This window comes from Daucus carota, chromosome 3 (genome assembly GCF_001625215.2).
Source record: "Daucus carota subsp. sativus chromosome 3, DH1 v3.0, whole genome shotgun sequence".
In the NCBI taxonomy this organism is placed as follows: Eukaryota; Viridiplantae; Streptophyta; class Magnoliopsida; order Apiales; family Apiaceae; genus Daucus; species Daucus carota.
Window position 1 is genome coordinate 54,568,524 of NC_030383.2, and position 25,756 is coordinate 54,594,279.

At 33.2% G+C, this 25,756-nt stretch overlaps 3 protein-coding genes across 7 annotated transcripts; 2 read left to right on the forward strand and 1 right to left on the reverse strand.

Moving 5' to 3' along the window:
• Positions 1-1,278: 1,278 nt before the first annotated feature.
• On the forward strand, positions 1,279-7,510 carry LOC108214792 (proline transporter 1). Of its 4 annotated transcripts, none has more exons than XM_017386990.2 (8): positions 1,279-1,868; positions 2,919-2,999; positions 3,807-3,985; positions 4,078-4,172; positions 4,766-4,955; positions 5,800-5,924; positions 6,685-6,900; positions 7,008-7,510. In XM_017386990.2, exons 2-8 carry the CDS (start codon positions 2,983-2,985, stop codon positions 7,383-7,385), a joined length of 1,200 nt encoding a protein of 399 aa, XP_017242479.1. In that variant the 5' UTR covers positions 1,279-1,868; positions 2,919-2,982; the 3' UTR covers positions 7,386-7,510. The 4 variants fall into 4 exon arrangements, with proteins under 4 accessions (XP_017242479.1, XP_017242481.1, XP_017242478.1 ...); XM_017386991.2 differs by having other exon boundaries at positions 1,845-1,868; positions 3,761-3,985; XM_017386992.2 differs by lacking the exon at positions 2,919-2,999.
• Positions 7,507-9,948, reverse strand: LOC108214795 (uncharacterized). 2 transcript variants are annotated; one of them, XR_001805803.2, is made up of 5 exons: positions 9,809-9,948; positions 9,527-9,582; positions 8,443-8,688; positions 7,863-7,985; positions 7,507-7,673 (listed from the first exon to the last, which is right to left on the reverse strand). XR_001805803.2 is itself a non-coding variant. In XM_017386995.2 (3 exons), exon 3 carries the CDS (start codon positions 8,683-8,685, stop codon positions 8,452-8,454), a length of 234 nt encoding a protein of 77 aa, XP_017242484.1. In that variant the 5' UTR covers positions 8,686-8,688; positions 9,527-9,582; positions 9,809-9,948; the 3' UTR covers positions 8,281-8,451. The 2 variants fall into 2 exon arrangements, 1 of the variants encoding a protein (XP_017242484.1); XM_017386995.2 differs by lacking the exons at positions 7,507-7,673; positions 7,863-7,985 and having other exon boundaries at positions 8,281-8,688.
• A 6,315-nt stretch (positions 9,949-16,263) lies between these two features.
• On the forward strand, positions 16,264-23,916 carry LOC108210800 (syntaxin-81). Its single transcript, XM_017382216.2, has 8 exons — positions 16,264-16,575; positions 19,338-19,486; positions 20,393-20,476; positions 21,044-21,148; positions 22,178-22,321; positions 22,998-23,264; positions 23,379-23,510; positions 23,601-23,916. The coding sequence occupies exons 2-8, from the start codon at positions 19,409-19,411 to the stop codon at positions 23,742-23,744; spliced, it is 954 nt and encodes a 317-aa protein (XP_017237705.1). The 5' UTR covers positions 16,264-16,575; positions 19,338-19,408; the 3' UTR covers positions 23,745-23,916.
• Positions 23,917-25,756: the final 1,840 nt, after the last annotated feature.

Consider the following 25,756-nt stretch of genomic DNA (forward strand, 5'->3'; position numbering starts at 1 on the left):
AAGTATAGCTTAACCGCTGCTAATTTCAGAATTTATGGAAATTCGTATAATAACTATTTAATACTGTGTTAAATATGTATGTTAGATTTTTGTACAAAAACTATTTAATATATGTTCACCAAATTTACAAAATATTTTGTTAAAGAAATTTATAATTTCCCACCTCGTTTTATCTTCCTGAAGTTTCCAAGTTGATCCTTTATGCATTTCCATCAGGCCATTTATAGTTAACCAATTACGATCGATCACTGTTTTAGAATTTAGCAAAAAAACTATCATTGCTCCATAAATTCACTTTTGAATAACCGAACATGTTCTTGAATAGGTGTGTTTTGCCAAATAAATTGCAATAAATAGATCTATAAAAGCAACTCATGAATATAATTTTTTTTCAAGGGACACATCCTCAAAATCATAAATGATGCAATAAGTACTCCCTCCGTTTCATATTACATGTACACTATTGAGAACAAAAAATTGTTTCAAATTACTTGTCAATTTCAACTTTCAATGGAGTGTAGTCAATATTTATATTTTCAAGATGAGTTTTATACCACACCTTACTAAATTATATTTTCTAGATCAAATATATGCCACATATTATACTTGGTCAATGCAATAAATGAAAGATTTCTACAAAAGTTAGTTTTTCTTAATATGCGTAATTTGTTCAAAAGTGGGCATGTATTATGAAACGGAGGGAGTAATACATACTCCAGTTTGAAGTTCATTTGGATGAGTCATGAAAGTTTTTTGTTTCAAATTAATTCCACTTCAACTTTCAATGCAAAATCATATTTCCAAAGTCAATTCTACTCAAATATCTCTTATTTATATTTCCTACATTAATATTACTCTACATATTTTGATCATTTAATGCAGTTAATTTGTGAACAACCACTTTTCTTAAATTATGTGATTTTTTTAAAGTGGACATCTAATTTGAAACAGAGGGAGTATGTTAGAATAATATCAGTGGAATAATTTATTAACTTATTTATCTCTCATAATTGATAAAATTAAATTTATATATATAATTTAAAGATTATAGCTACTTATTGGAAAAAGTAAATTTTATATAATAAATAAAATCTAATAATTTTTAATAAATTTTGAAATATAAAAAATTAATGAGATAGTGCGAAAATATAAATATAATAAGAATGATCTGAAAAGGGGAACATCAATTGAAAAAATGAGGCAATTATTTTTAAAATGATGACGAGCGCGCACTAATTATTGGCGTCCTTAAAAAATCTTATGTGGTGTATATTTTATCAATAAAAAAGATATTTCAACTGCCTCATAAAACGAAGCAAATTTAGAGGCAAGAAGATTCATTACGACCAAATCCTCATATATAAGCACAATTACATAACCACACTTGCTTCTCAACGTTTAACCGTGAATCATCGTAGTGACTTCAACTAGTTGTAGCCTACAGCAGGTGTACTTGTGTCTCTAGGTGGGGTCCACACTTAACAGCCGTCTCTGTCGGATTCTGCCATTTCAGTCCTGAATTCCTTGATTCGTATTGAATGTTGTTATGTTCATGCATAGAGAAGCGTGCCTTCGTGTAACTACCAAAAGTTGACTTCGTTTTCATTGATTGCTTTGTTGTGATTTATTGCGATCGTATTGGTTATTTGAATTAGAAATTAAGGTTGAGAAAATCGAGGGGCTGGCTTTAACTCAGTATATAGAGGAGGAGGATGGGGGGGAAGAGGCTGTCTCTTTGCTACAGCAACAGGAGGTCCCAATGGAACAAGGGCCTCAAGATTCCGGCACCGGGGATCGGAATGATAATGATTCCAGTACTAATTATGTGAGCATTGAGATTCCGGACACGGCCCATCAGATTAGTCAAGGTCCTCTTCGTTCTTTCTTGTGAATTCAAGATATTTACGCTATGTTTGATGATTGGTTCTTCGGATATTTGCAAATGCTATTGTTTTTATCAGTGTATTTTTGTTGGCCTAATTGTATTGTGGAAATTGATGCTTGTAGTCGTATGAGTGTGTTTGCTTGGTTTCGTGACTTTCCAAGTAGTTTTACATGATTTAAGGTCTTAAGTGTTTTTTTTCTTTTTGCTGTGTATGCTAACATCTTACCCTTTTAAGGCACGTTTCTAAGTGGAATGTACTACTCGTACTTAGTGGTATATATTTTTTCTTGTTTGTGTGTACCGTTAGTTCCCGGTATTTAGAACAAATATATGTAGTTTTGTGATGTGTCATTAATTAGTTGTGATATTGAAATGAAGAACTGGAATAAGAGCTTGAAGAGAACACCGAGAAATATGAGATGAAATTGCTTATTGATAGATTGAGCTAAACAAATCCTGAGTATATAATAATCTCTGTATATTGTCACTACTGCATAATTTTCTACTAAACCCCTCCACCACCCCCTACCAGCTAATTCCAGCATCAGTCCATATGGATTGTAACAAGTTAAGTTCATGCTTCCAAAGAAATGGGGGTTTTCTGCATCGCTGGAGAAGATGTCTTGGAACCTAAAAGGGTTATGAAAGATATTGTAAAAGGGATATGTACAATTGTGAAAATATGTAATGTAGTCATACTTATGTGGTGTTTGTAGTGTCTATGCAAATTAAGGTATGGGTCAAGTCCAGGCACACATATAGGTGAATGTTGCACTCATAAGGTGATAAACAACTTGTAAGTAAGTTACCGTGTTCACCACTAAGCGTCTTGGTGAGCGTTAGGCGACACCTAATAGGTTGATAGAGTCCATTAAAGTAGAGTTTGTAGAAGTTAACACCTCCGTTATGTGGAGAAATCAGGGTTCAAAAATTGGGAGGTACTATATTCATCTGCAGATTCCATAAAATTGTTCTGTTTGTCAATCTGTGGATTATCTGCATGATTTGAACTTATAGTGGATTTTTATATCAGAGCTCCCTAAAAGAGGTTTAAGTCAGGAAGCTTATCAAACTGAATATCAGCTTCTTGTCATTGGATGGGCCCTGGTATAAGGTAAGTTTGGGTGATAATCTGTTTTGTTCTATGGCAAAGTCGTCGTTCCCTTGTATATTCCGTACTGCAGAATTTTCAATAATCAATATATATATTATTATTTCTTTTTTTTAAGTGTTTTAAAATCATTGTTTTTGGTAAAGCACAACTAAATGAATATTAATACGGTTAAAGATTTCGGACTTCCTAACCTATGTAATGCTGGAACACAAGAGGGGTAAACTTAGTTTATATATGTGTGAGCACATCCAAAGGGAATTTACATATCTTTTCTTAAATCTTAGTCCCAAATTCGATTAGCCAAGGTATTTCTTCTTTCTGTATTCATTTGTTTTATTATATTCTTACAAAGTATAAGCTGTTTTCCTAAAAGTAAATGTATTTTTGTAGTTTTTACATGCATATGTTTGCTCTTGCGTTATCTTGTATCTAGTTTTGTTTACTTTTCTTCTTCTTTTGTTCTTATTCTTAGTATGTGTGTTTTTAGAATTATCATTGAGAAAAAAATGTTGAGTTTTGTTTCTCTGGGTAGATATTGCGTTCCTATGATATAAAAGCTAACTTCTTTACAAGTGTAACTTAAATGTCTTCTTTTTCATATAATTTGTTCCAAATCTTATCAAGGTATTGTTGGTGAGTTGATTTATATTTTGCTGACTACAATTTGTTATTGCATAACCTTAAAAAAGTGAATTTAAAGGATGGTATCTGTGTTGAATTGTACTGAATTTGGTGTTTCTTGCTTGTATGGCATTTTGTAGATTCATGGTTACAAGTGGGTTTTATTCTCACCACTGGTATCAACAGTGCTTATGTGTTAGGATACTCTGGTGCGGTCATGGTTCCTCTTGGTTGGATTGGTGGGGTTGTTGGTCTAATTGCAGCCACAGCCATATCATTGTATGCCAATGCTCTCATCGCCAAACTTCATGAATACGGGGGAAAGAGACATATTAGGTACAGGGACCTTGCAGGATTTGTATATGGTATGCTTTACATCAATTTCATCTCATTATTTGACGCTTCATAGTCAGTCAGTTTATGACCTACATTTATAATTGGAATTCTATTTTTGTAGGTAAAAAAGCTTATTCACTTACTTGGGCTTTGCAATATGTGAATCTTTTCATGATTAATGTTGGTTATATCATCTTGGCTGGTCAGGCTCTAAAAGTAAGTTTCCTTGTGAACTCTTAAATGGAAAATTTGTGCAAGCCTTTAAAATGTTGTGTTGTTTAATTCCAGATCTAGATTTTTTTTACATTTTTTGACTTTTTAATCTCGGGAAGTAACGATAATGTACAGCATAAGCTACTTGAATTGACATTTCAATCTAGTAAAATAGTACAAATAGGAAATGTCATGATTATCAGAAACTGGGCTTAACATTGTGATAAGAAATGATATATGCTGTTAAAAGGATGTAACGAGTACAAGACAATCTGACCTAAATCAGACTATTGATAGTTTGATACTCTAGCAACACAACCTTAGGTGGTATTCGAGAGACCACCCACTCTCCCACTCACACACTTCACTTTTATTTCTTTCTGTGCTTCAATATACTGATGGCTTTACTATTTATAACCTCCAAAATCAAATCATAATCCCTATATTAAAGCTGAAATAATAATATTCCACCAATCACTCCCTTTCAAATCCCAACTGATGCACAACTAATCATTCAGATTTTGTAACTAATTAAATAACTATTGTGTTTATTATGTTTTCTAACACATTGTTTAATTTTGTCTTCTCATATGCAGGCTGTTTACGTCCTCTATACACATGACCACATCATGAAACTTTCATACTTCATTGCAATAACTGGGTTTGTGTGTGGCTTGTTTGCAATATCAATCCCAAATCTATCAGCTCTGAGGTTCTCACTGGGATTGTCTACAGTTTTCAGCCTGATATACATTGTTGTAGCAATTGTACTGTCTGTTCGAGATGGTATGACGTCCAATCTTTTCTTCTTCTTTTTTTTTTTTTGGTTTCTGGCCTATTTGCGAATTTGTGGTACCAAGTTAATGCATATTCAACACTGTCAAGAAATGATCAATGTACCAGTTTGTCACAAGAAAATGAAATTTTCTTTTTGATTGCTACCTATTCATCTACTAGTTTCTATTTGCCAATTGTTAAAAAGAATTGGCTAGAATGAAAAACATTAATATATTTCATGAATGCATTGAGATAAAGTCATAGCTCAAATTTGAACTGTGTCACACTTCCGGAAAATTCTTGGCTTATTTCCCTGGGTAGGCAAGTTAAGCGTCATCATGTTTCTGAAACTAGATATCTTTGGAGTTGCTTTTCTATGTCTTGGGAGTTCTGCCAGAAAATATTCTGAATACTGTTAGCATTCAGTTACTTCCAGTACCTAGTTATAAACTTGTAATAGGAATATGAATTGTACCTATGGTCATTATAATCCTAAAAGTTGTTAGCTCTATTTGACTTTCAATATTTGTAGTTTTGTACTATAAGGTCTTGTCGGTAATATAAGTCATGAGCCAGTCTAACTTCTCGCCTCTTTCCACTTTTAAAAAGGAAGACAGCCTGAAACCAATTTTCCTGAATACATGTTTGAGTTTTTTAGTCATGAAGTATAGCAATGCACCAAAAATTAAAGTAAGATAAGAAATTTTGATACCCTAAGGCAAGATTGGGTTGAGTGAGGATAATAGGAAGGGAATGCTAACATTTCAACAGATAATTAATTATTGTAATAATATTTTATTATCCATTGGTGTTTGGGGAGCATCAATAATAGCCTTCTCTGCAACTTTTACAGGAATCAGGGCTCCACCAAGGGACTATAGCATTCCAGGAACAGACACAAGCAAGATATTCACAACAATAGGTGCAATGGCAAGTCTTGTATTTGCTTTCAATACAGGAATGCTCCCTGAAATACAGGTACAGCACAACCATGATGAGTATTAATTTCCATTTGCAATAACTAATAGATATGTATTCAAATCTCTTTTGCTTCAATTCCTTATCAAGTACGTACGGCATGATTTTTTCACGTGCCATAGTGTTCCAAGGAACCATGATTGTAATATGTTTGTCTTTGTTAAAATTCCTATAAAACTGTTGGCATGGACTCCAATTTAAAGATACACTGCTGTTTACACATATTTATACAGTGACATGCTTTTCTTAAAAAACATCTCTTTGCTGTAGTTTGTAGAACACTTTCCGCATAGATTCTACATCTCTATGGTGAATGTACTATTTTGAATATTTTGCTGTTATAATTCTTGGCAGTCAGTTTGTGATAGTTCAGTCTTGTTCCTTGGTTAGAGAACGTCAAACAATATCTTGGCAGGGCTAGAATACCTTTCAGATCAGATAAAGATATAGTGCACGTCCTGGGGTTTTTTCTAATTAGTCTCCATGAAGTTGCGGTTTCTAGTTTTATTAAGTATATTTAATCTTCAATCTTTCTTCAAAAATTGAAAAGTATTTTCAATCTAAATGGTCAGATCATTTTATTGATACAAAGGATGACCTGATTGTTAAGTTGAACAACCTGAAGATAGTAGGGTATCCCTATCCGTAATTACACGACATTGGGTTGGCTTTTTGATTTTTTATCCATCTAATTCGGTTCCTTATTATAGTTATTGAAAATCTATAAGTTACTTATCTTTTTCTTTTTCTCTTGTGACAGGCCACTGTGAAACAGCCTGCTGTCAAGAACATGATGAAAGGCCTTTATTTTCAATTCTCTATAGGGGTTTTGCCATTGTATGCTGTTGCATTCACTGGTTACTGGGCCTATGGATCCAGCGCATCATCCTATTTACTCAATAATGTTGGCGGTCCAGTTTGGGTGAAGACTGTAGCTAATCTCGCAGCATTTTTGCAAACTGTCATCGCATTGCATGTAAACTCGATTTCCCTTCCTTCTCACTATAGTTAATCACACTTGTGGTTTTCTCCTACTTACGTTAATCTTCAAACATAGAGGGTAAAATTTGCTCCTGTTTGCAGATATTTGCCAGTCCCATGTACGAGTATTTAGATACAAAATACGGTATTAAAGGAAGTGCATTGGCGGCTCGCAATTTGTCATTTCGAATTGGTGTAAGAGGGGGTTACATAGCTTTAACCACACTTATATCAGCTATACTGCCATTTATCGGAGACTTTATGAGCCTCACAGGAGCTATCAGCACATTCCCTTTGACATTTATCCTTGCAAATCACATGTATTTAGTAGCTAAGAGGAAGAAACTAAGTTCTGTATCAAAGGTTTGGCACTGGGTTAATGTCATTCTCTTTAGCTGTTTGGCTGTTGCAGCAGCAGTTTCTGCCGTGAGGCTAATTGTTGTGGACTCCAAAGCATACCATGTGTTTGCTGATTTATAGGGAGATTGAATTTCTTTATGATATTGCATCCATGTAAAAGTACCAATTCATTATTGAACTTGAACCTTCAGCTTTGAGGAGAAAGCTAGCTTTTCAATATAATAGCAGCAAGGTCTTGACATAAACTCAACTCTTTGCCTCTCATTTTCTCATCAGTTTACAATTTACATACAGCTTCATGATCTTAAACAACAAACTAAAAAAGTTCAGGCTTCAATAAGGGTGCGATCATATTCATCTATAGTCACCATTGAATTTGGAGACGTTGACATCAGGATCAAACAATCTCTGCAAAGGATTAAAAGCAAAGTGCAACGCTTCATGTATGATGGTTATAAGAAACACTTGTCATATAATCTAACAAGCTTGCCATAATGAATTACAAGCACAGTGCACCACTTTTTGATTGATGGGTTTTATTACTGTGTTTTAACAACAGCAGATACTTAACTCCAGGGCTCGAGGGGAAATGCTTACCATTAAAACAAATGCATGAATCTTGCTCTTAAATCTCTTGTAGACCATACACCCGCCAAAAATCCACCAATAAACTACACAAATTTCAAGCAATCTACTAGGCCAGCATCACACTGCATCACACTGAAAATAAAAAAGAAAACACTAATTTTTCATATTGAGTTGGTGTCCTCTTTCTTTCACAAGCTAACATAGTATATTGCTCTTTGGTAGGCATGCAGATAAGTCCGCATACGTAGAAAGTAGACATAAAATTTTAGAAGAATACAGAGATAGTATTGTAATTTAATCAAAATCCCAATGACCGCCAAGCATAGTTAGCTCATAGGAACCTATGAAGTCGCAAATGTACAGAATGCATTTAACAGACTCGAACAGTGAAACCAAAAATGTTATCTTTGTTCAAGCAACAGACAAATGGCTTAAACTGGGGGGAAACTATGATAATTTGTTCATATGCAAGAATATCTTTTGTTAGTATATTTTCATTTAAAATTGCAATGAAATATAATACTAATACATAATACTGCCACAAACATATCTTGCACAGGTAAAAAGAATCTAGCAAAAGGACTCGCACCAAAATATATTAGCCAGAAACTAGTTTCACAACAATGCAAAGGGAGTTGAGTATCATCAGAAGCACTCTCAAGTACTGTGTTGCATATATTAGACCAATAAGCTGTCCCTTGAATGAGTTTCTCCTCACCCCTGAAAATTCCTGGAAGCTCCACCCTCTAGGTATTAGAAACCGTTCCTCGTTTAATATTGCTAGTGCATTTGCGAGAAGCAGACAACCCTCCAGCAGCGTCCACAAACCCATTTCCTACATAAGCAATGAGTTGGTAATCACATTTTCTCACCTCTTGACCGTTTCAAGTGATGCGTGTCCGTCTCTCAAGAGGCCAAGATCTTAATAAGAAAATTAAAGAGAAGGTATGCTGCAGGTAATCTTTTCAAAGACACAAACCTAATACTTATGACAACCAACCAAAATGACACGCTAAATCTCAGAACTTTTAGCAGTTTTCATATTACAAGCGCCATGAATAGTAGTTATGTGTTAACACTAAAGGTAGCACTCCAGTAAATTATTTAAAATCTGTGGCATATGCTTTACATCTAAACAGAATCACAAGAAAAAAATACTACTCTCCCCATTTCTGTTATAGGTCGTTTTGACTTATGGCACACAAGTTTAGGAGCATTGACCATATGGCAAAAATTGTTATTTCCAATTTTTATTTGCAAATTAAAATCTTGAATATATACTTCCTTTGTCCTATATTAACTGCTTTTCACTTTTTACACGTATTTTAATATGTTAAAAAATCGCATCTAAACATAATATATCTTCTAAAATTTATTTCAATAAAAGTTTAGAATTTCAACTTCGATTTGGTATCAAAATTGAAATTTTGTGTTGAGTGTAACTACTATTCTTTTACACCTTATTATATATATTAAAAAGTCAAACATCAGTTAAAATAATAATCAAAGCAAGATATGTGTCAAAATCAAAGCGACTTATAAGAAACCGTAGGGAGTAATATCCTAAGCCAGGCAAAACAATCAAAATTCCAAAACTTTGATGAACATGGTCAAGAGTAAAATCATTATTATACCAACACAAACAGCTCTACACAAGCATGATAAGAAGTTACCAAGTAATTGCTGGAGTCAAACTGTGTGATTCCCCTTAGTGTGTATATCTCAATTCCTGCAATTAACCATGTTCAAAGAAACTAATTTTAACAAGAAAAGAATGCAGCAAACTACATAAATAATCATTATAATATAAAACCAGCCAAAAGGATGGAATCTTTGTGATTGCAAGTAACAGTTGGTTGATGACAAACCCTAATATGAATAAACCAACCAATTATGAACCCACCCATCATTAAAAACTTAAGGAAGATTGTAATTTTTTTAATATGAGTTGATACCGGAGAAAGCTTCCTATGGGTGGCCTCGACAATCCCTTTGGCTGGCTTGGATTCTTGGATCACAGAAATTCAAATGGCTTCTCACTCAAAAATTATGCAACTCGTCTAGATGATAGATAGAATATTAGAAATCAAAGTTAACGGGGTGTATTTGATTGATATTTTAATATATTGTTTTTAGTATATTGTATATGATTTTGGTGTGATTTGAAAAAACTTAAAATATATCGAAAAATGTTACAAAATTCATCATTTTATGAAATCTAAAAAAATTCATCAGCATTTGAATATCATTAATGGATTTTAAACAATTCCAATTAAATACTATCAGATTTTAAAGTATAATTTAAAATCTTAATTGAATACCATCATATTTTGTATCATAATTTAAAATTCCAATTAAATACCTTAAAATTTTAATGGATTTCAAACAATCCCAATCGAATACCCTCATATATCATCAATGAAAAAAAATGCTTTAAAATATCAATCTAATACACCCATCTAAATTTATATATCGAAATATCGAATCTCAAAGCTACCCTGGCCTACCCATTATGCGGGTTAACCGATGAAAAAAATATGCAAAGAAATGTGCGGAAAGAGTTTGAATTCCCTTATTTTTTTCAAAATAAGTTTTTATTTCTGAAAAAAATTATAATATTTTCTTTTTGTGAAATAGATTTTTATTTTCTTTAAATTATGAATATAGACTATCTTTTGATAATTATAAAAAAAAACTATCTTTTGATATATTTTTAATTAAAAAAATAAATTTATATTCCGATAATGACTTATTTGCCAAACAGCATCATATTAATCGAAAAATTTAATATATTTTTTTGAAATTATTTATCATATATACATACATACATACATATTAATACATTATTTATGCTTCTACTTAAACAAATACTAATATATATCCAAACCTTGCTGTAAAATATATGTGCTTTTCTCCTTCCAAGTGGTGAAGTGGTCTTGATCGGAACCAGTAACATTTTACATGATCTCTTTTCTTTTGTAACAATGTAGTGCGAAAAACATTATAAGTGGGAGAAAATAGCTTGAAAAGTCGGAAGGCATTGTATACTTGATGTAATGAAGATTTCTAGCAAAATGAAACGGCAAACCCTCGAAGTAGAATGCTCTTGCAAACTCGTCATCCAATTTTGCTCTCAGGTCCATATCGAATGCTTTTTGAATAGAAATGTTGCCAGTACTACCTTACATTGTAATCCTTCCATTTGCATCTGTTGAGCTCCTCCCCAAGCACTACCATATGATTGAGTTTATGATGAATGAGGTAGCGGAATATCAATTGATTTCCTCTTCTCTTCCTCCTCCACCAACTCTGTTTGTTTGCATCTAACTAAAAAATTTGGGGTGATTTTGGTACAAATTTGAACTCCCAATCTTTTTATTCTCATGAAATGTGCTCTTAATCTTGAATATGAGCTCGTGAATTCATTTCCATTACTATACAAAAAGAAAAATTAATATAAGTTAATTTTAATTTTTTAACAAAACAGGGGTAGTCTACTGCCTCTTTCTGGGAATATTTAAAAAATTATATGAAGATTGCAAATTCAGTTTTAAATATTTACGTTTCATTTAATAAACATATATAACAATATTACATTAACAGAATTACAAAAAAAGCATTAAACACAAACTAAAATAAACGACGACTTATTTATTTAGAATGTTGCTAAATGTAATAAAAATTTGTTTTGTGCAGTAACAAGTACTTTATTTTTTTTTTTTTCATATTTAAATATTGTTTTATTATGTTAACAAAATCTGGGGGGAATTGCGGCTTATAATGTTAAGGCATTATTTTCTATATGAAATAATTTTTATGCAGAGTTGATTATCTTATATTATGCGTTCTCTTTTGACTATTAGATGGTCAATTTGATTAAATTTTGACTATTAATTAGAGAAAATTTATTAATTATTTTAAATATCAGAGAAATGTATTTCGAAAGGAATTAGATATTATTTTTAATAAAGTAAATTTAACTTCTCAATAGTCAAAACAAAAAACATAATACTCTCTTTGTTTTTTTAATATGTCATTTTTGACTTGGGCACGTAGCTTTAGGTGAGTTGACCGGATAGTAAAAGTTATTATTTTTAAATGATTTTCGTTGTGAATTAAAATTTTGATTATATATTTTTATTCAGAAAAAAAATTTAAAAAATAATATTTTTAAGGGAATTTGTCTTATATATTGTTTTTTTTAATCTTATTTCTGTTTTTACTATCCCAATTAATAAGATTTTTATTTTTACTACCTCTTTTAAAACCACAAGCTTTTAATACCATTTATACAATACAATTGAGAAATTTTTTTAAAATTACGTTGGGTATTGGGCTTAGCAGTACTGGTCGGGAGTTAGTCTTCGAGCACCTCTTTCTTCTTCACAAAGCCTGTCTTCTTCACAACGTCTCTCATCTTCATCAGCTTCTTCATCGGCGAAGCTTTGTGATTCTCACTCCTACTCAGTTCTGTTGCTTAATCAGGTGATGCTTTGTAATTCTCACTCCCGAGCCGTTGTGAATTTTGCATTCGATTTGTTCGATTTTGTTTTGTAAAACCTTAAATACATTTGTTTTGGATAATTGTTGCTCTTAGTATGATAATTTGTGTGCTTCGATTTGAATGAATTTAAATATGTATATATGTTTAATTTTGTATATTTTAGTTAAGGAATGTTATAACCTCCTAAGCTCTTGATTTATCATGTAGTGTTGTTCTTTGTAGATTTTTCATGTACTGTTTGATTTTGTATAAGAAATAGATAGTTGCAGATGAAGTTGCATGCATTTTAGGTCAATATTTCTACTGTTGAGCCTGATAATTTAGGTTTGATTTGCTTTTGGATAGGTGGCCCCGCAGGGGCACTTATTGTATATTAGGTTGATTGTTAAAACTGATTGAGTTGATTAAAAGATTGCATGTTAGGAGTTGAGTTGATTAAGTTGACTTAATCAACATGTTAGGAGTTAAGTTGATTAAGTTCTACTGGTTCGAATGATAATTTAGGCTTGATTTGCTTTTGGATAGGTGGCCCCGCAGGGGCACTTATTGCATATTAGGATAATTGTTAAGATTGATTAATTTGATTAGAAGGTTGCATGTTAGGAGTTGAGTTGCATAGACTGTGGTTAATGTTGAATCAAAATTATAATGCTAATATGCAGGGCACTTTGAAGTAATGGATGAAAGAACTCTTGAAGACTTGACTCTGTCTCGGTGTGAGTGGGATTTTTATTTGGGATGTTCCAAACCCTCTTTATTTCAGAGCAATAAGGCAACTACATGGTCTCTTTTGCCGAGTATCTTGCTGATAAGAAGGAAATCCCACAAGGAGACTTGGATATTGGCGCTCATAGAAGCAAACTTGGTTTTCTAGTTTTACTCATATGGCATGGTCAAACAGATTTATGGCTACGAGAGCGAGGAAGAGGATAAAAAAGGAGATGAGAAAGCGATAAAGAAACCAACAAAGAAGAGAAAGACGAAATCTATGAAATGATTTGCCTGTGTTAATAGTGGTTAGAGATTTAACATGATTTGATATGATGGAATTAAGAACTATGTAAATGATATGGTTTCAAAACTTATGATTTGGTTCGTTTATGAATTATTTTGTTTGTATTTGGTTGTTAGTTGCATATTAGGGCACTAAGTTGCATAATTATATCATATTGCTGAGTTTCATTATATGTTGCATATTAGCTTGGCAAGTTGCATATTGAAATAATAATTTGTTAAAGTTGCAGATGAAGTTGCATATCTATTTAATAAGTTGCATGTGATGTTGCATATTGGATTATTAAGTTGAATAGTAGCAACTTTAACAATTACAACTATAAGTGGGCACTAAGTTGCAAATAATTTTGCATTGTAGGTTTATACAGTCTCACAAGGATATCATGCCAATGCATTGTAATATTGAATTCATTTGGATTATTGGCCCCACAGGGGCTCTTAATGAAGATTTTAAATATTTGTCATCAACCAAAAGAAACCTCAATTGCAACTACTATAACTAAATCAACATATATTGCAACTCAAAACTACCAAGTTCAATAACAACCACTAGTCCAAATTTAATATTTGTCATATTTAGTTGCATACAGTGTAGCATTCAGTGTTGCTAATGTTTAACAGACAATATATGTTAATATGCAACAAAAATCAACTTCAAATGTAACTGAAAGTCACTTGATACCTTAACCTCAGAGTCAAATATATAAAACTAGTAGTTCTATTCCGTGTACTATAAAACGACAATTTTGCCTTTGTTTGAGAAAAAACAATCAATGTATACTAACTAATTCAAGCAACTCTAAGTGGAGGATTTCGACAAGTTCTCCTATTATGTCCATACTAATTTCAACTCCCGCATTTGACTTGTTCACGCTGTTTTGCATTTATCTCCCAAGAAGCTTTGCATCTTCTTTTTTTTTGCCTGCCCACTCTTACTCGTCCTTGTGGAGGATATAGTGCCATTGATTTGATATTTTCGGGTACTTTCCACGCGTCTTCGTGACCAACAAGGAACACTGTCTCTTCATATGCATGTATCATTGCTTCCTTAAGCTTTGTGAAATATGGTGAACAGTAATCATATGGATCATGATTAGCCTTTTGTAAAACAACAATTGCATGAGCACAACGAAGTTGGTCCAGCTGAAATCTATTGCATGTGCAGGTTCTCGAACCAATATCAACTATAGCTTTTCTATCACCATTGTGAACTTCAAACAAAACATCATTTGTCGGATGCACCTGTAAAACATATGAATAGATAAGTCAGTGCCTCTCAATAATCATTATATTTAGAAAATCTAAAATTTAAAGTCTTACCATCAAATTAATGGAGTATAGGTAATTATCTTTCAACATATCTTCGAACTTATTGGTCAGTCTTGTCAAAGTTGCATTTGCTATATTTCTATTGCTCCAACTCCATTTTTGGATCAAAGCACGCAAACTCTATAGAATAGTACAAATTGGGAGTTCTGGAATTGCTATGATTACAGAATTTAAAGATTCAGCAACGTTGGATGTTAAGTTTGAGTTGCTACCCCAATAATGTACCTCTATGAGCTGATTTTAGAAAGGTACCATCAAACAATGTAGTTCATAATGTAACTTCAATGCAACTGCAATGTAGTTCATAATGTTGATAATGGCCAATAGCCAATTGCAACTGCAATCAACCAAATTCAACAATATAGAGCAAACAATGTAGTTCATAATGGTCTCTGTGTGCATAAAGAATTATAATGTTGATTAAACAATGTAGCAACACTCTATGCAACTTCAATGAGTGCCCTTGTGGGGCCACCTAAACAAAACCAACTAAATCCTAAATCAGCAACTAAATCAACTTCAGAAACAACTGAATTAACATGTTAGTTGGGATGCAATATAACTTAATCACAAAGACCACTATTGAATCAACATGAATTGCAACTCAAAAGTACCAAGCTCAACAGCAACCACTAATCAAAATTAAAACATAAGTAAAAAATGACTCTCATGTTATTTTGGTTGCGAAATTCATAATCTCATAAATCATGGTTAGTCAACTAAAATAAACCTCAATTGCAACTGAAATCAACCGATTTGCAACTTGCAACTAAATACAACAATGGAGAATAAACTTTAATAACAACAATATACAACAATGATGAATTTAGTAAGAATAAACTTTAATTGCAACTTAGAGTGACATTCAAATATACATATGTGAAACACAAACTTACGAAATCAACAACAACATCTACAAAACTATTGTAATCTCAAAGCTGAAAATCATACTGAAATCTGGAATCGTAAGCAACACAAAACGCAACTATTAGATGCTAGTTCGAGCGAATTAGCTCAAAATATACAAAAGCGAATTAACTCAAATCTACAAAATCGAATTAGCTGAATGCAACTAGAATTGAAACTTTAAAACCGAGATTATACCTTGTTCAAGCGATTAGATGCTAGTTGATGATGACGGAGTGCGGAGGTGAGGAAGAAACGCGGCTGAGAGTGCGAAGGTGAGGAAAAAACGCAGCTGAGATCGGAGCGAGAATGCAGCGGGAATGGGCTTCTTATTGGGCTCAAACACTCAAAACAGAAATAACGTATTTTTGAAAATGGAGAGAGAATGAAGGTATTTTTGAAAATTGAACTTGTTTTGACATTATTTGTGTAATATATATAAAAAACATATATATGTATAAAAAAAGTCCTATTTTTAACTATCCAGTCAAAACATTTAAAAGAGTGTGTCAAAAGTGAAATGTCATGTATTAAAAAACAAGAGGGAGTATGAGATGGAGGGACTAACTCTGATGACAAAAAAAAAAAAAGGGAAATGTAAGGGGTTTCTGTTACTGCCGAATTAAACTATGACCGCGAACCGGATCATATTTATTTGTGAGAAAAGCCCGGCCCAATACCACCACCATCTCACCATACACACAGATATACACACGCATCGCAGTCCAGCAGATACACCAATACACCATAGAACAATCACTGAAATCAAAAAATCAAAGAAATCAGTCTATAGAGGAGGAAATCAATGAGAGAAAATAAAGCAGCAAAGAAGGAGACAAAGCAGTAGAGAAGCAGGGGAGTTGGACTAACGAGAAGAAGGAGCCGCCGGAAAGAAGAAGAGTAGAGGTGGCCGCCGTTCGTCGATTGGGGCTCCAAACCATCTCTCCTCATTTGGGGCTTTTACAATTGGTAAAACTCTAAACCCGATCTGTTTTTTTGTTTGTGTTTAAAATGTTGCGAAATTACACATTTTTTACCTGTTGTGTTCGGTGATTTCACATTTTCGGTTATTTAAATGCTCAACTTGTTTCGGTGATCTCCTTTTACTGTTGATGGTCTCATCTCGAGCATGTTCTTGATTTTAAAGCTTCTCTTCAGCTTCTGTTTTGCTTTTTCTTGGATTGCCATTACTGTTATTCTGATACCTTGAAAATTTATGGATAAAGTCTTAATCATGCTTTGTCATGATCTTGACAACTAGAACAAGCAATTTAAGCTACTGAACATAAAAGAAGTACTGGAAAGGAAAAATGCAGAGAAAATAAAAGATAGAAACCATTCATTCATTCCATAATTGTAAAAATGACATAATGTGCAATATATAGTACAAGACTGCGGCAAGAGGGTGACTATTCTTGGGCCTAGCTTTTTACTCTTAATCCACTTTGTAATCAGGCTCAAATGCTCAATAACAAACTCGGACCCAATAGCATTTGGCCCATTCATGACATACGCTCCCCTCTTCAGAACATCCTTGTCCCCAATGATGTAAATGCTCTACAACTCTGACATATAAAATCTTCAATTTCTTTGTTTGCTTGTACTTCTTGAATTTCTTCCTGCAAGCTACATCATTGGAAATGCAGTTCAACTTGAATGCTGGGCCCTTTTCTCTACTCTGTTCACCCAACTTGTAATGTGCATTGCAATCTTCCTGCCCTGTTTTCATCATCGCTTTATCACTCTTAATCAGAACTTGTTCTGCCTCTTTTGTCTCATTTGTAATATTTTCAGCTTTATACTTGAGCCCAGCAAAGATGTAGTGCTTTAACTTGTTACAAGCATTCTTGACAAGCTTTCCTTTGACATTCAAGGTCTTTGCAATCTGATCTATTACGCTTTTATCCTTAGACAGGCCATCAGTGTCCACCATTATTTGATGATCACATACCGAGAGTTTGATATTTAACATAATAGCATTGCAGGTTGGCATATTTCTGTATACTAATTTTTCGAGATTACAAGCAAACCTAACCAGTCCTTGCAGTTCTCCCAGGTGGTCATAAGCTGAGATGACAATCATCACAATAATTTCATCTAGTTTCATGTCTTTGTCCTCGACCATTTCTTTGTTCACGTTAGTAATTATACACATCGACTCCTTATTCTGCTCATACCTGCCAGGATCAAATATACATACATCCTCCTCACCAACAATGCAATCCAAATCATAAGTAACTGCAGTTGCTGCATGCTCTAGAACATTCTGCATCACCAACATGTCACTCGGAACAACAGACAATATTATTCTATTCTCTTGAGCATTCACGATGGTTTCTGAACAATCATTTCTCCAATTAGAAGTTCTCACTGCCCACATAATTGCATTCCCTTCAAGTATTTGATCAAACAATATCCATGCCCAACTGAAGGTAGATGAATTCATGTAACTTTGGTTAGCTATCAAGGAATTAATAATATAACCAGGTTGGTTGGTCATTATAGTGGATACATACTTTTTCGGAAAATCCTTCTCCTCAAGGATAAAGCCTTGAGAATTTTGTGGTGATTTTCCCTCGGTATTCAAATAACAAAAGGACGCCTTCCTTAATGCTTCACTCACTTCAACCTTGACAGCTTTATAATTTTTTTGAATTATGTTTGTTTCTTACTGCAATTTATATTACATGGTTAAAATTATATTAAGTTGTTGATTTTCTGATATAGTATTGGTTTTACTAGCTTTAGGTACAAGAAAAAAAATATATGAGACAAGACACGGGTCACGGGGTATGGGATTTGGATTAGAATGATTAAGCTACTGAAGTAGTTCTCACAAATTATTGATTTTACAAGTAGCCATAAAGTTTGAAGGCCGGAATATAGTGTCCACATTAAGTATAGTAAGATAGAGAGGACTCAATACATTTGCACGTTGGTAGAAGTATGTGTTTGTTAAGACAGGACTGGTATCAGTATAGTACTTGTGCTAGCATTAGTATAACAAGTCAACAGTATAGTAGTAAGGGTACTTTGGTCATTCTGTGATGTATTAGTATGCAAGTCTGTGGTGTTAGTAGGTCTATAAGTACTGGTGTAACTTTCATTCCCTGTTATGCTTAATATGAAAATTGGCTTTTGCCTCCAAACTCTCTCTCTCTGCTTCTCTCTCTATAACAACTTTCTCTCTCTAGGTTTTCTTGCTTTTCTCATCTAAACTCTGTTTCTCATCTCCATTTCTGTCTGATCTCATCTCCATTCTCTGTTATTACTCTGTAATTACCTAGTTCTGCACTTATACAAATAGAAAACACCAAAAGAAGCCCTAAACTAGGTCAGGAACTCACCAGATCCTGACAGTGTTATAGTTGTTTAAAGAAATTTGGGTATGCAAATTAGATGCTGTAATATTATGTCTGTCTGATTTACAGTAAATTACTAGATAGGGTGATTGTGAGAACTTGAGTTTGGGTCTTGCGGATTGGATTTAGGGGCATTAAAAGAACAGATTGAGATTAATATTTGAAAGCTTTAGAACTATGCTACACAACACTTTCACATATCTTTTAATTGTAATTTTCACAGTGTATATTATTAGTTCTGACAAAAGATGGGGATCCAAGCTTTTGCCCCCCTCCATATCTCAGGGCTTGTAGTTTTAATGTGTGGTTCAATGGCTCTGCGAGACCTTTCCTTCTACAAACTTTTCTTAACCTCTTTTTGTTTTACAGTTCACGTTAGGTTTCTTCAAATCTCGAAGAAAGAGTGGTGTGAGACTGATTTGGAATTGTATGTAAAAGGAATGGCTAAAATCAGAGATAGAACAGAAGACTTTAAAGATGCCGTCCACAGGGTAGCTTTATCCTTGGAGTATGATGAGGTTTGTATTTATATGCTTAATTAGATTTCCTTTTTTCTTGTCTGATTGTTAAATAGGCATTCAACATATTTTTGGTGATCTTATGCCATTTGGTAAAATAAAATCACAACCATATTCTCGTAAAAAGAAAATCAATGTCAGGTAAATAAATCAGGGTTTTATTCAATCAAAAAGATTATCATATGTTACATCGTAATGTTGTTTATACAGGGATACGAAACCTTAAAATAAAAATAAAAAGAAGTCCTAATTGAAAAAACAAATATTAATAAATACAAACGTGATCATGCAGCTTTAAGCACACCATATATATTCTTCAATATTTCACTACTGTAATGCTTTCATGATTTGATATGATCATGTGATCCTCATCGGCATGCTCATGTAGTCAGGCGAAAGCCATTATTGCTATTTATTATTTATTATGATCTTGTCTCAAAACACGATGAAAACTCCCCTACATCAAATTTTGACCTCTCTACTAAATGTTTTATGAGCCACATGGGTGTTATGTTAGTAAAATTCAGTATGATAACAGATAATATGATTTGGTAGTACTAGTTACTAGAACCTTGAATAGCTACTTAGATGTAATATTAGTTGATTTAAAAGTATTTTTGAGATATAAGTAGTACTTGCTAATTATCCGGTGCTTAATGTAAATGACATTTAAACTAGACATCAACAATTATTTTCTTCATGTGTGTGAGAGTGCGCCCTCTTCCGTACTTTAAGGTATAAAAAAACTGAAAGTGAGCTAACCTATATTCTTGTTGTAATTCTTTGTTATCTTTCTCTTCTTTTTGCTGATGTGGGTACATATCGCACATTGTCACTTTGCTTGAGTTTATACCTAACATTTAGAACATTCCTAATTCCTTTTTGCTTTCCCTTTATTTGCTACAGCCAAAAATGGCAGCTGTAATGGCAACTTTCATTATGCACAAGCCTCGGCAAAGATCACCTTTTATCAAAGCTGCACTGAAGACGGTACCATTTCTACCGCCCGCCATATTACCATGTCAACCTTGTTGCTCAATACAAATTTTTAATTGACAAGGGAGTGTAGAATTATAGTTTACACCATGCAGTAATAATGTACCTTTATTTGAGGACAGTATAGGTAATTACATGAACCGATTCATTCCCCTAAGGGTTCACATGTCCCTACTTAAAAAATAGCATATAGTGTTATCCTTTTTTAGTCGCTTAATTTCTCTTAGAATTGACATGGCACATCTCTGGTAGATGATTTTGTATGAAGTCCATGTAAAATAAATTGTCTTTATTTTTTTTATTTGTGAAATTGTGAATCCATGTTTCCCAACTTTTTGCCTTGTTTGATATAAAGAGATACATTCAGTGTGTGTTCCATTGATGACGTATTTACCCTTTTCTTGTTAATTGAATGATGTTAAACAGTAATTTTCACTGGCCGGAATAAATTGTCTTTGCTATTTTTAAGATAATATGTGGTGCATGTTTAATTGATTTTAGATTCTGCTCATTCTTTCCCTCTCTATTCTCTTGTATATAAAATTTTATAAATTTTGTCAGCTTGAGAGCATTGGAGAATTACAGCAGTTCTTGATGAAACATAAGAAGGACTATGTTGATATGCACCGTACCACTGAGCAGGAAAGAGATTCTATTGAGCATGAAGTAAGATTAGAATTTAAAGTCTACCTTAAGGACTACCTGTCTGTATTTAATATGATTCTCTACTTCTTATCTGATATATATATATATAACTTGTAAGAGAATCCTAAGTTGAGTCTTTATGGAAAATGAGATGTTTTCACTTGATTTGTTTATTATAATGTCAGGGGGGTGGAGGGAAATCTCTCCAGTTAATATGGGTCTTAGAGCTCTGACTGTTCTTTATTTTAATTGAGAAGGCCTTAACCGTTCTTTATGTAGGGCTGCTTGTTAACCTAGTAATGAGTTTTTTATGTAACGAAAACCAAAAATAAACCAGGCGACCATTTGTGTTAGGGGTAAGTGGTCAGTCAAATTATCTGATCCTTTGGGTTGCTCAGTAATACTATTGTGATTTTACTTACTGGCTCTCATGTTTGTCTGTAGAATTGTACCATAGTCTGTTTTGAATCCGTCCAAGGTGAGCATTTTTAAGTCTTAGTATGTTTACTTGAGTACTATGTACCAGGAACACTAACAAAAGCACGTATAAAGACTTATATACATTTATAAACACAATATTATATTATACGGGAGCCTATTAGATTGATTGGTGTACTGTGTAGAACTCTTCTACATTTTATACTAAAATCAGATTAGTGTAGCTGTGTAGGCATAACTTCCTAGTTGGTTCATTTAGTCACCGTATATTGAATGTGTTCCCAACGTAAGACTGTCTTCTTGCTTGACCACTGGGCTAAGGTATGGGTTAGTGAAAGTACAAGTGCTTTAAGATGCACTGTAATTCGGAATTCTTAGACCATGGTCTTCGAACGACATTATGTCCCCAACATGCATTGGTTGGATCTGCAAAGTTGTTAGTGTGTTGTTTTGACTTATTTAGAGATTTAGCGCTTATTAAATTCACTAAAATCTGGATATATGAATCTTGTTGGTTCGTAAGTGATAAGTTTGGTATTGTATCTTGTAACTGCAAAACAACAGTTGATGCAAAAATATGTTGATTCATATTTAAGTTGATTAACCATGCAGGTTACAATTTTTATCAAAGAATGCAAAGAACAGATAGACGTACTCAGAGCTGGCATTAGTAATGATGAAGCAAATTCAAAGGGGTGGCTGGGTATTAGGGGTGATAGCTCAAATACTGATACTGTAGCTCACAAACATGGTGTGGTATGTTCACAACCTTATCAGTATAAAAACTTGCTTATTTGCAGTGCTTATGCTACATGTCATTGATAATAATTTTAAATGAGTAATTGTGTGTAATGTGTTTGGTAACAGATTTTATGGTGTTTGACAACTTGTTAGTACTAATCTTTAATTCTTAATATACAAATATAAAATTATCTGTGCATGGGAACATGAGTAATTGGGTATGCAACATGTTTATGGGTTAGTTGAATCAAAATAAAATTGAAATTTAGTTTTGGGCTGGTTACCACGATTTTTGAGTGCACTATTATTGTCTAGAAACCCAATGCATGTCACACTTCAACATGAGAACATTGGTGTAAGCTTCACGGTCATAAGAGAATATCTTGTGTGGATGGTTGTTCAAGGAGATGACTTCTAGATTACAGTAATGCAGTAGACAGTCGGGGTTAGTTTAATGAAGAAAGCATTATTGAGCTAGGCATGTAACTGTTGGTCTTGACTGCTACCCGCAGGCAAGCAATGGCTGAATGTAATCAACTCGACTATAGATAATAATATTGTGGGATCGAATATTCAGATCTAGAACTCATCTGCAAAATGAGTTGGAGCATCATTGAGTGCAGTGGCATTGTTCTCTTTAGCAGTCATTAGCATGTAACTGCACGTCCTTTGTTTTTTTGCATGAATTCAGGTGTTGATATTAAGTGAACGACTTCATGTTGTGACTTCACAATTCGACCAGCTGAGAGCCTTTCGCTTCCAAGATACTATTAACCGAGCTATGCCAAGACGGAAAGTTAAAAAGGTTGCTCCAACAGATACCACAAACAGTATGAAGCATAACGACTATCAGGGGAGGGGGCATATCAATTCAGATGTCGCAGAGCCTAGTGAAATCCAAGCAGAGCCTAAGAGAATCCAGCAGCAACTTTTGGATGATGAAACACGAGCACTGCAGGTAAGCAACTTTTTTAAATTTTCAAGGGTAACATATATGCTCAAGTATATTTTACATCTTGCCAGGTCCTCACTTGTGTCTTCTTGTTAAATTACTAATCAGAATTACCTATAGGTCGAACTATCCGGTCTTTTAGATGCTGCTCAACAAACCGAAACTAAAATGGTAGAAATGTCTGCACTGAATCACCTAATGTCCACACATGTGTTGCAGCAGGCACAACAGATAGAGCTTTTGTATGATCAGGTCAGTACTTCAGCATGTCAATTATACTTTTTGTTAGTGTATCTAATGCACCTGTTTGACCTAATTTTTACATTACATGTTTACTTATAGGCAGTTGAAGCAACAAAAAATGTAGAGCTTGGCAACAAAGAACTCTCCAAAGCCATACAACGGAATTCAAGTAGCAGAACGTTTCTTTTGCTCTTCCTATTTGTTCTCACATTTTCAGTCCTTTTCTTAGATTGGTATAGTTAGAAAAAGGGAAATCTGAGTCTTAAGTTAAGGCGACAAGTAACCTTGAACAATATACGGTTTTTGTTTTGTATATTTTTGCCTTTACACATTTCTTGAGATATGAAAAACAAGTATGCACATGTAAAGTGTTTCATACATGACACATTTCTTGGTATAGTTGTGTTTCATACAACTAAGACACATGAATGTGGTGAAGTGCCTATCAGTTGAGTGAACACTGAGAATTGCAGAGCAAAATGAGTAGCTTTACTTGCATATTAGTCCATCCATTTGCTTTTCTCTATAGATCTTCACATGTTTAAGCGACCTTAAACATGATTTTTTTGCATGTTAGTTTCGATAAGCTGTCTCTGCAGGTACCACGAGATTATCGAGTGTATCCTACACTGAAATTAAGTAAAATTTATGCAAACACAGAGAGACAATATCCAAAAGCATCACTATCTTTTGTTCTGTTTTAAAATTTCTGATTGATCAAAAACAGAATCACTAAATTAATCTTTATAAGATAGTTTTTTCGATTATTCAGTTACACGATTAAAAATCTCTGATTATCGAAAACCTCCGATAAATCTAACTCCAACAACATGTCATCTTGAGATAAGTGGACATTCTTCTAATTTCAAAGTCGACTAACGGCAGAGATTGACTAATGTGATTTAAAAAAAAAAGAAGCTGCATTAAGAGTTAGGCTGTGAGCCAATTCTTGATATTGACTTTTCAGAACATACCTAATCACAATTAGCATTGTTAAAATGCAATTATCAGTTCACTTATGTTTACTTAAATACACTTAGGCTGTGTTCACTTCATGTAATGGAATGAGGGGAGAATGGAATGAAAAATTATATATGAGTTTTAAGAAGAAAGAAGAAAATATGAGATAATGATGACAAAATATGAATGTAGTTAATTTGTTTGTGAGAAAGATTGTGAAGAAACATGATGTTCAAATGGAATGAGCATTCCTTCTAAAACATGTGGGTTAGAGTTATAGTTAAAATAGTAAGGTTGGAATGATTGAAGGAATGAAAATTATATACATTTTGTTTGATGAACACCATTTTAGAGTACAAAATTCATTCCATTCTCCCTCCATTCCATTCATTCCAAGTGAACACAACCTTAGGCTGTGTTTATTTGGATGGAATAGAATGAGAGGACAAAGAATCAAAAATTATATAGAAATTTTATGGAGAAAGAAAAAAATTGAAATAATAGTGACTAAGTATAAATGAATGGAATAAGATGAGAATGAAATATAAAATACATAAAAGTTTTATAGAGAAAAAAAAAGTATGAGATAATAGTGAATGAATGTGAATGAATTTAAATTTTTTGAGGTAAAGATCACAAGTATGATCTAGAATTGGAACCAAATGGTTAGAATTCTAGTTAAGTTAAAATAGTAAGGATGTAATGACTGAAAATAAAATTTATAAATTTTTTTCTAATCAAAATTCATTCGATTCTAGCAAAGTGAAAATAACCCACATGTAAAATCGTGGACCACATGGTGATGGCAACAGTTATACATGGCTTAATATTGTGTAATAATTTAAAGAGATTTTCCAAAATTTGCACCTAATTTTATTCTTTGACTTGTCGTAGTATGTCAACAAAATACAGCTTTCAACATACGATTTTCCATGCCCTGTCAGTCAGGCTGTGATTACTAAGTGGGTGTTTGGCACGGGTTTATAAATCCGGCTTCTGAATTATAAGTTAGAAGCACTTATTTGTACCGTTTGTTTAAGAAGTCAAGAAGTACTTAAAATAAGCTACGATTATTAGCTTTTGTCTCACGATTTCTACTTATTTCCCAAATACTTTTATCACTTATAAGTCTTAACTTGTTTCTAAATTCACTTCACTTTTTTACTTTAAGTAATAAGCACTTATTTTAAACTCACACAAACGGCCCCTAAGAAAACGACGAGTAATATATAATTTGTTACTGCTCAATATCTCAACTAATTGTTCTAATAACAATAATACTTTTTAAAGACAGA

Excerpts from the sequence above, each read along its gene's own strand:
- LOC108214792 (XM_017386989.2), top strand. The coding sequence starts at position 1,760 with ATGGAACAAGGGCCTCAAGATTCCGGCACCGGGGATCGGAATGATAAT. Across the intron at positions 3,986-4,077 it reads CCTTGCAGGATTTGTATATG|GTAAAAAAGCTTATTCACTT; the intron begins GTATGCTTTACA and ends CTATTTTTGTAG. Across the intron at positions 4,956-5,799 it reads TGTACTGTCTGTTCGAGATG|GAATCAGGGCTCCACCAAGG; the intron begins GTATGACGTCCA and ends CAACTTTTACAG.
- LOC108214795 (XM_017386995.2), bottom strand. The coding sequence starts at position 8,685 with ATGGGTTTGTGGACGCTGCTGGAGGGTTGTCTGCTTCTCGCAAATGCA.
- LOC108210800 (XM_017382216.2), top strand. The coding sequence starts at position 19,409 with ATGGCTAAAATCAGAGATAGAACAGAAGACTTTAAAGATGCCGTCCAC. Across the intron at positions 21,149-22,177 it reads GAGATTCTATTGAGCATGAA|GTTACAATTTTTATCAAAGA; the intron begins GTAAGATTAGAA and ends TTAACCATGCAG. Across the intron at positions 22,322-22,997 it reads TAGCTCACAAACATGGTGTG|GTGTTGATATTAAGTGAACG; the intron begins GTATGTTCACAA and ends GCATGAATTCAG.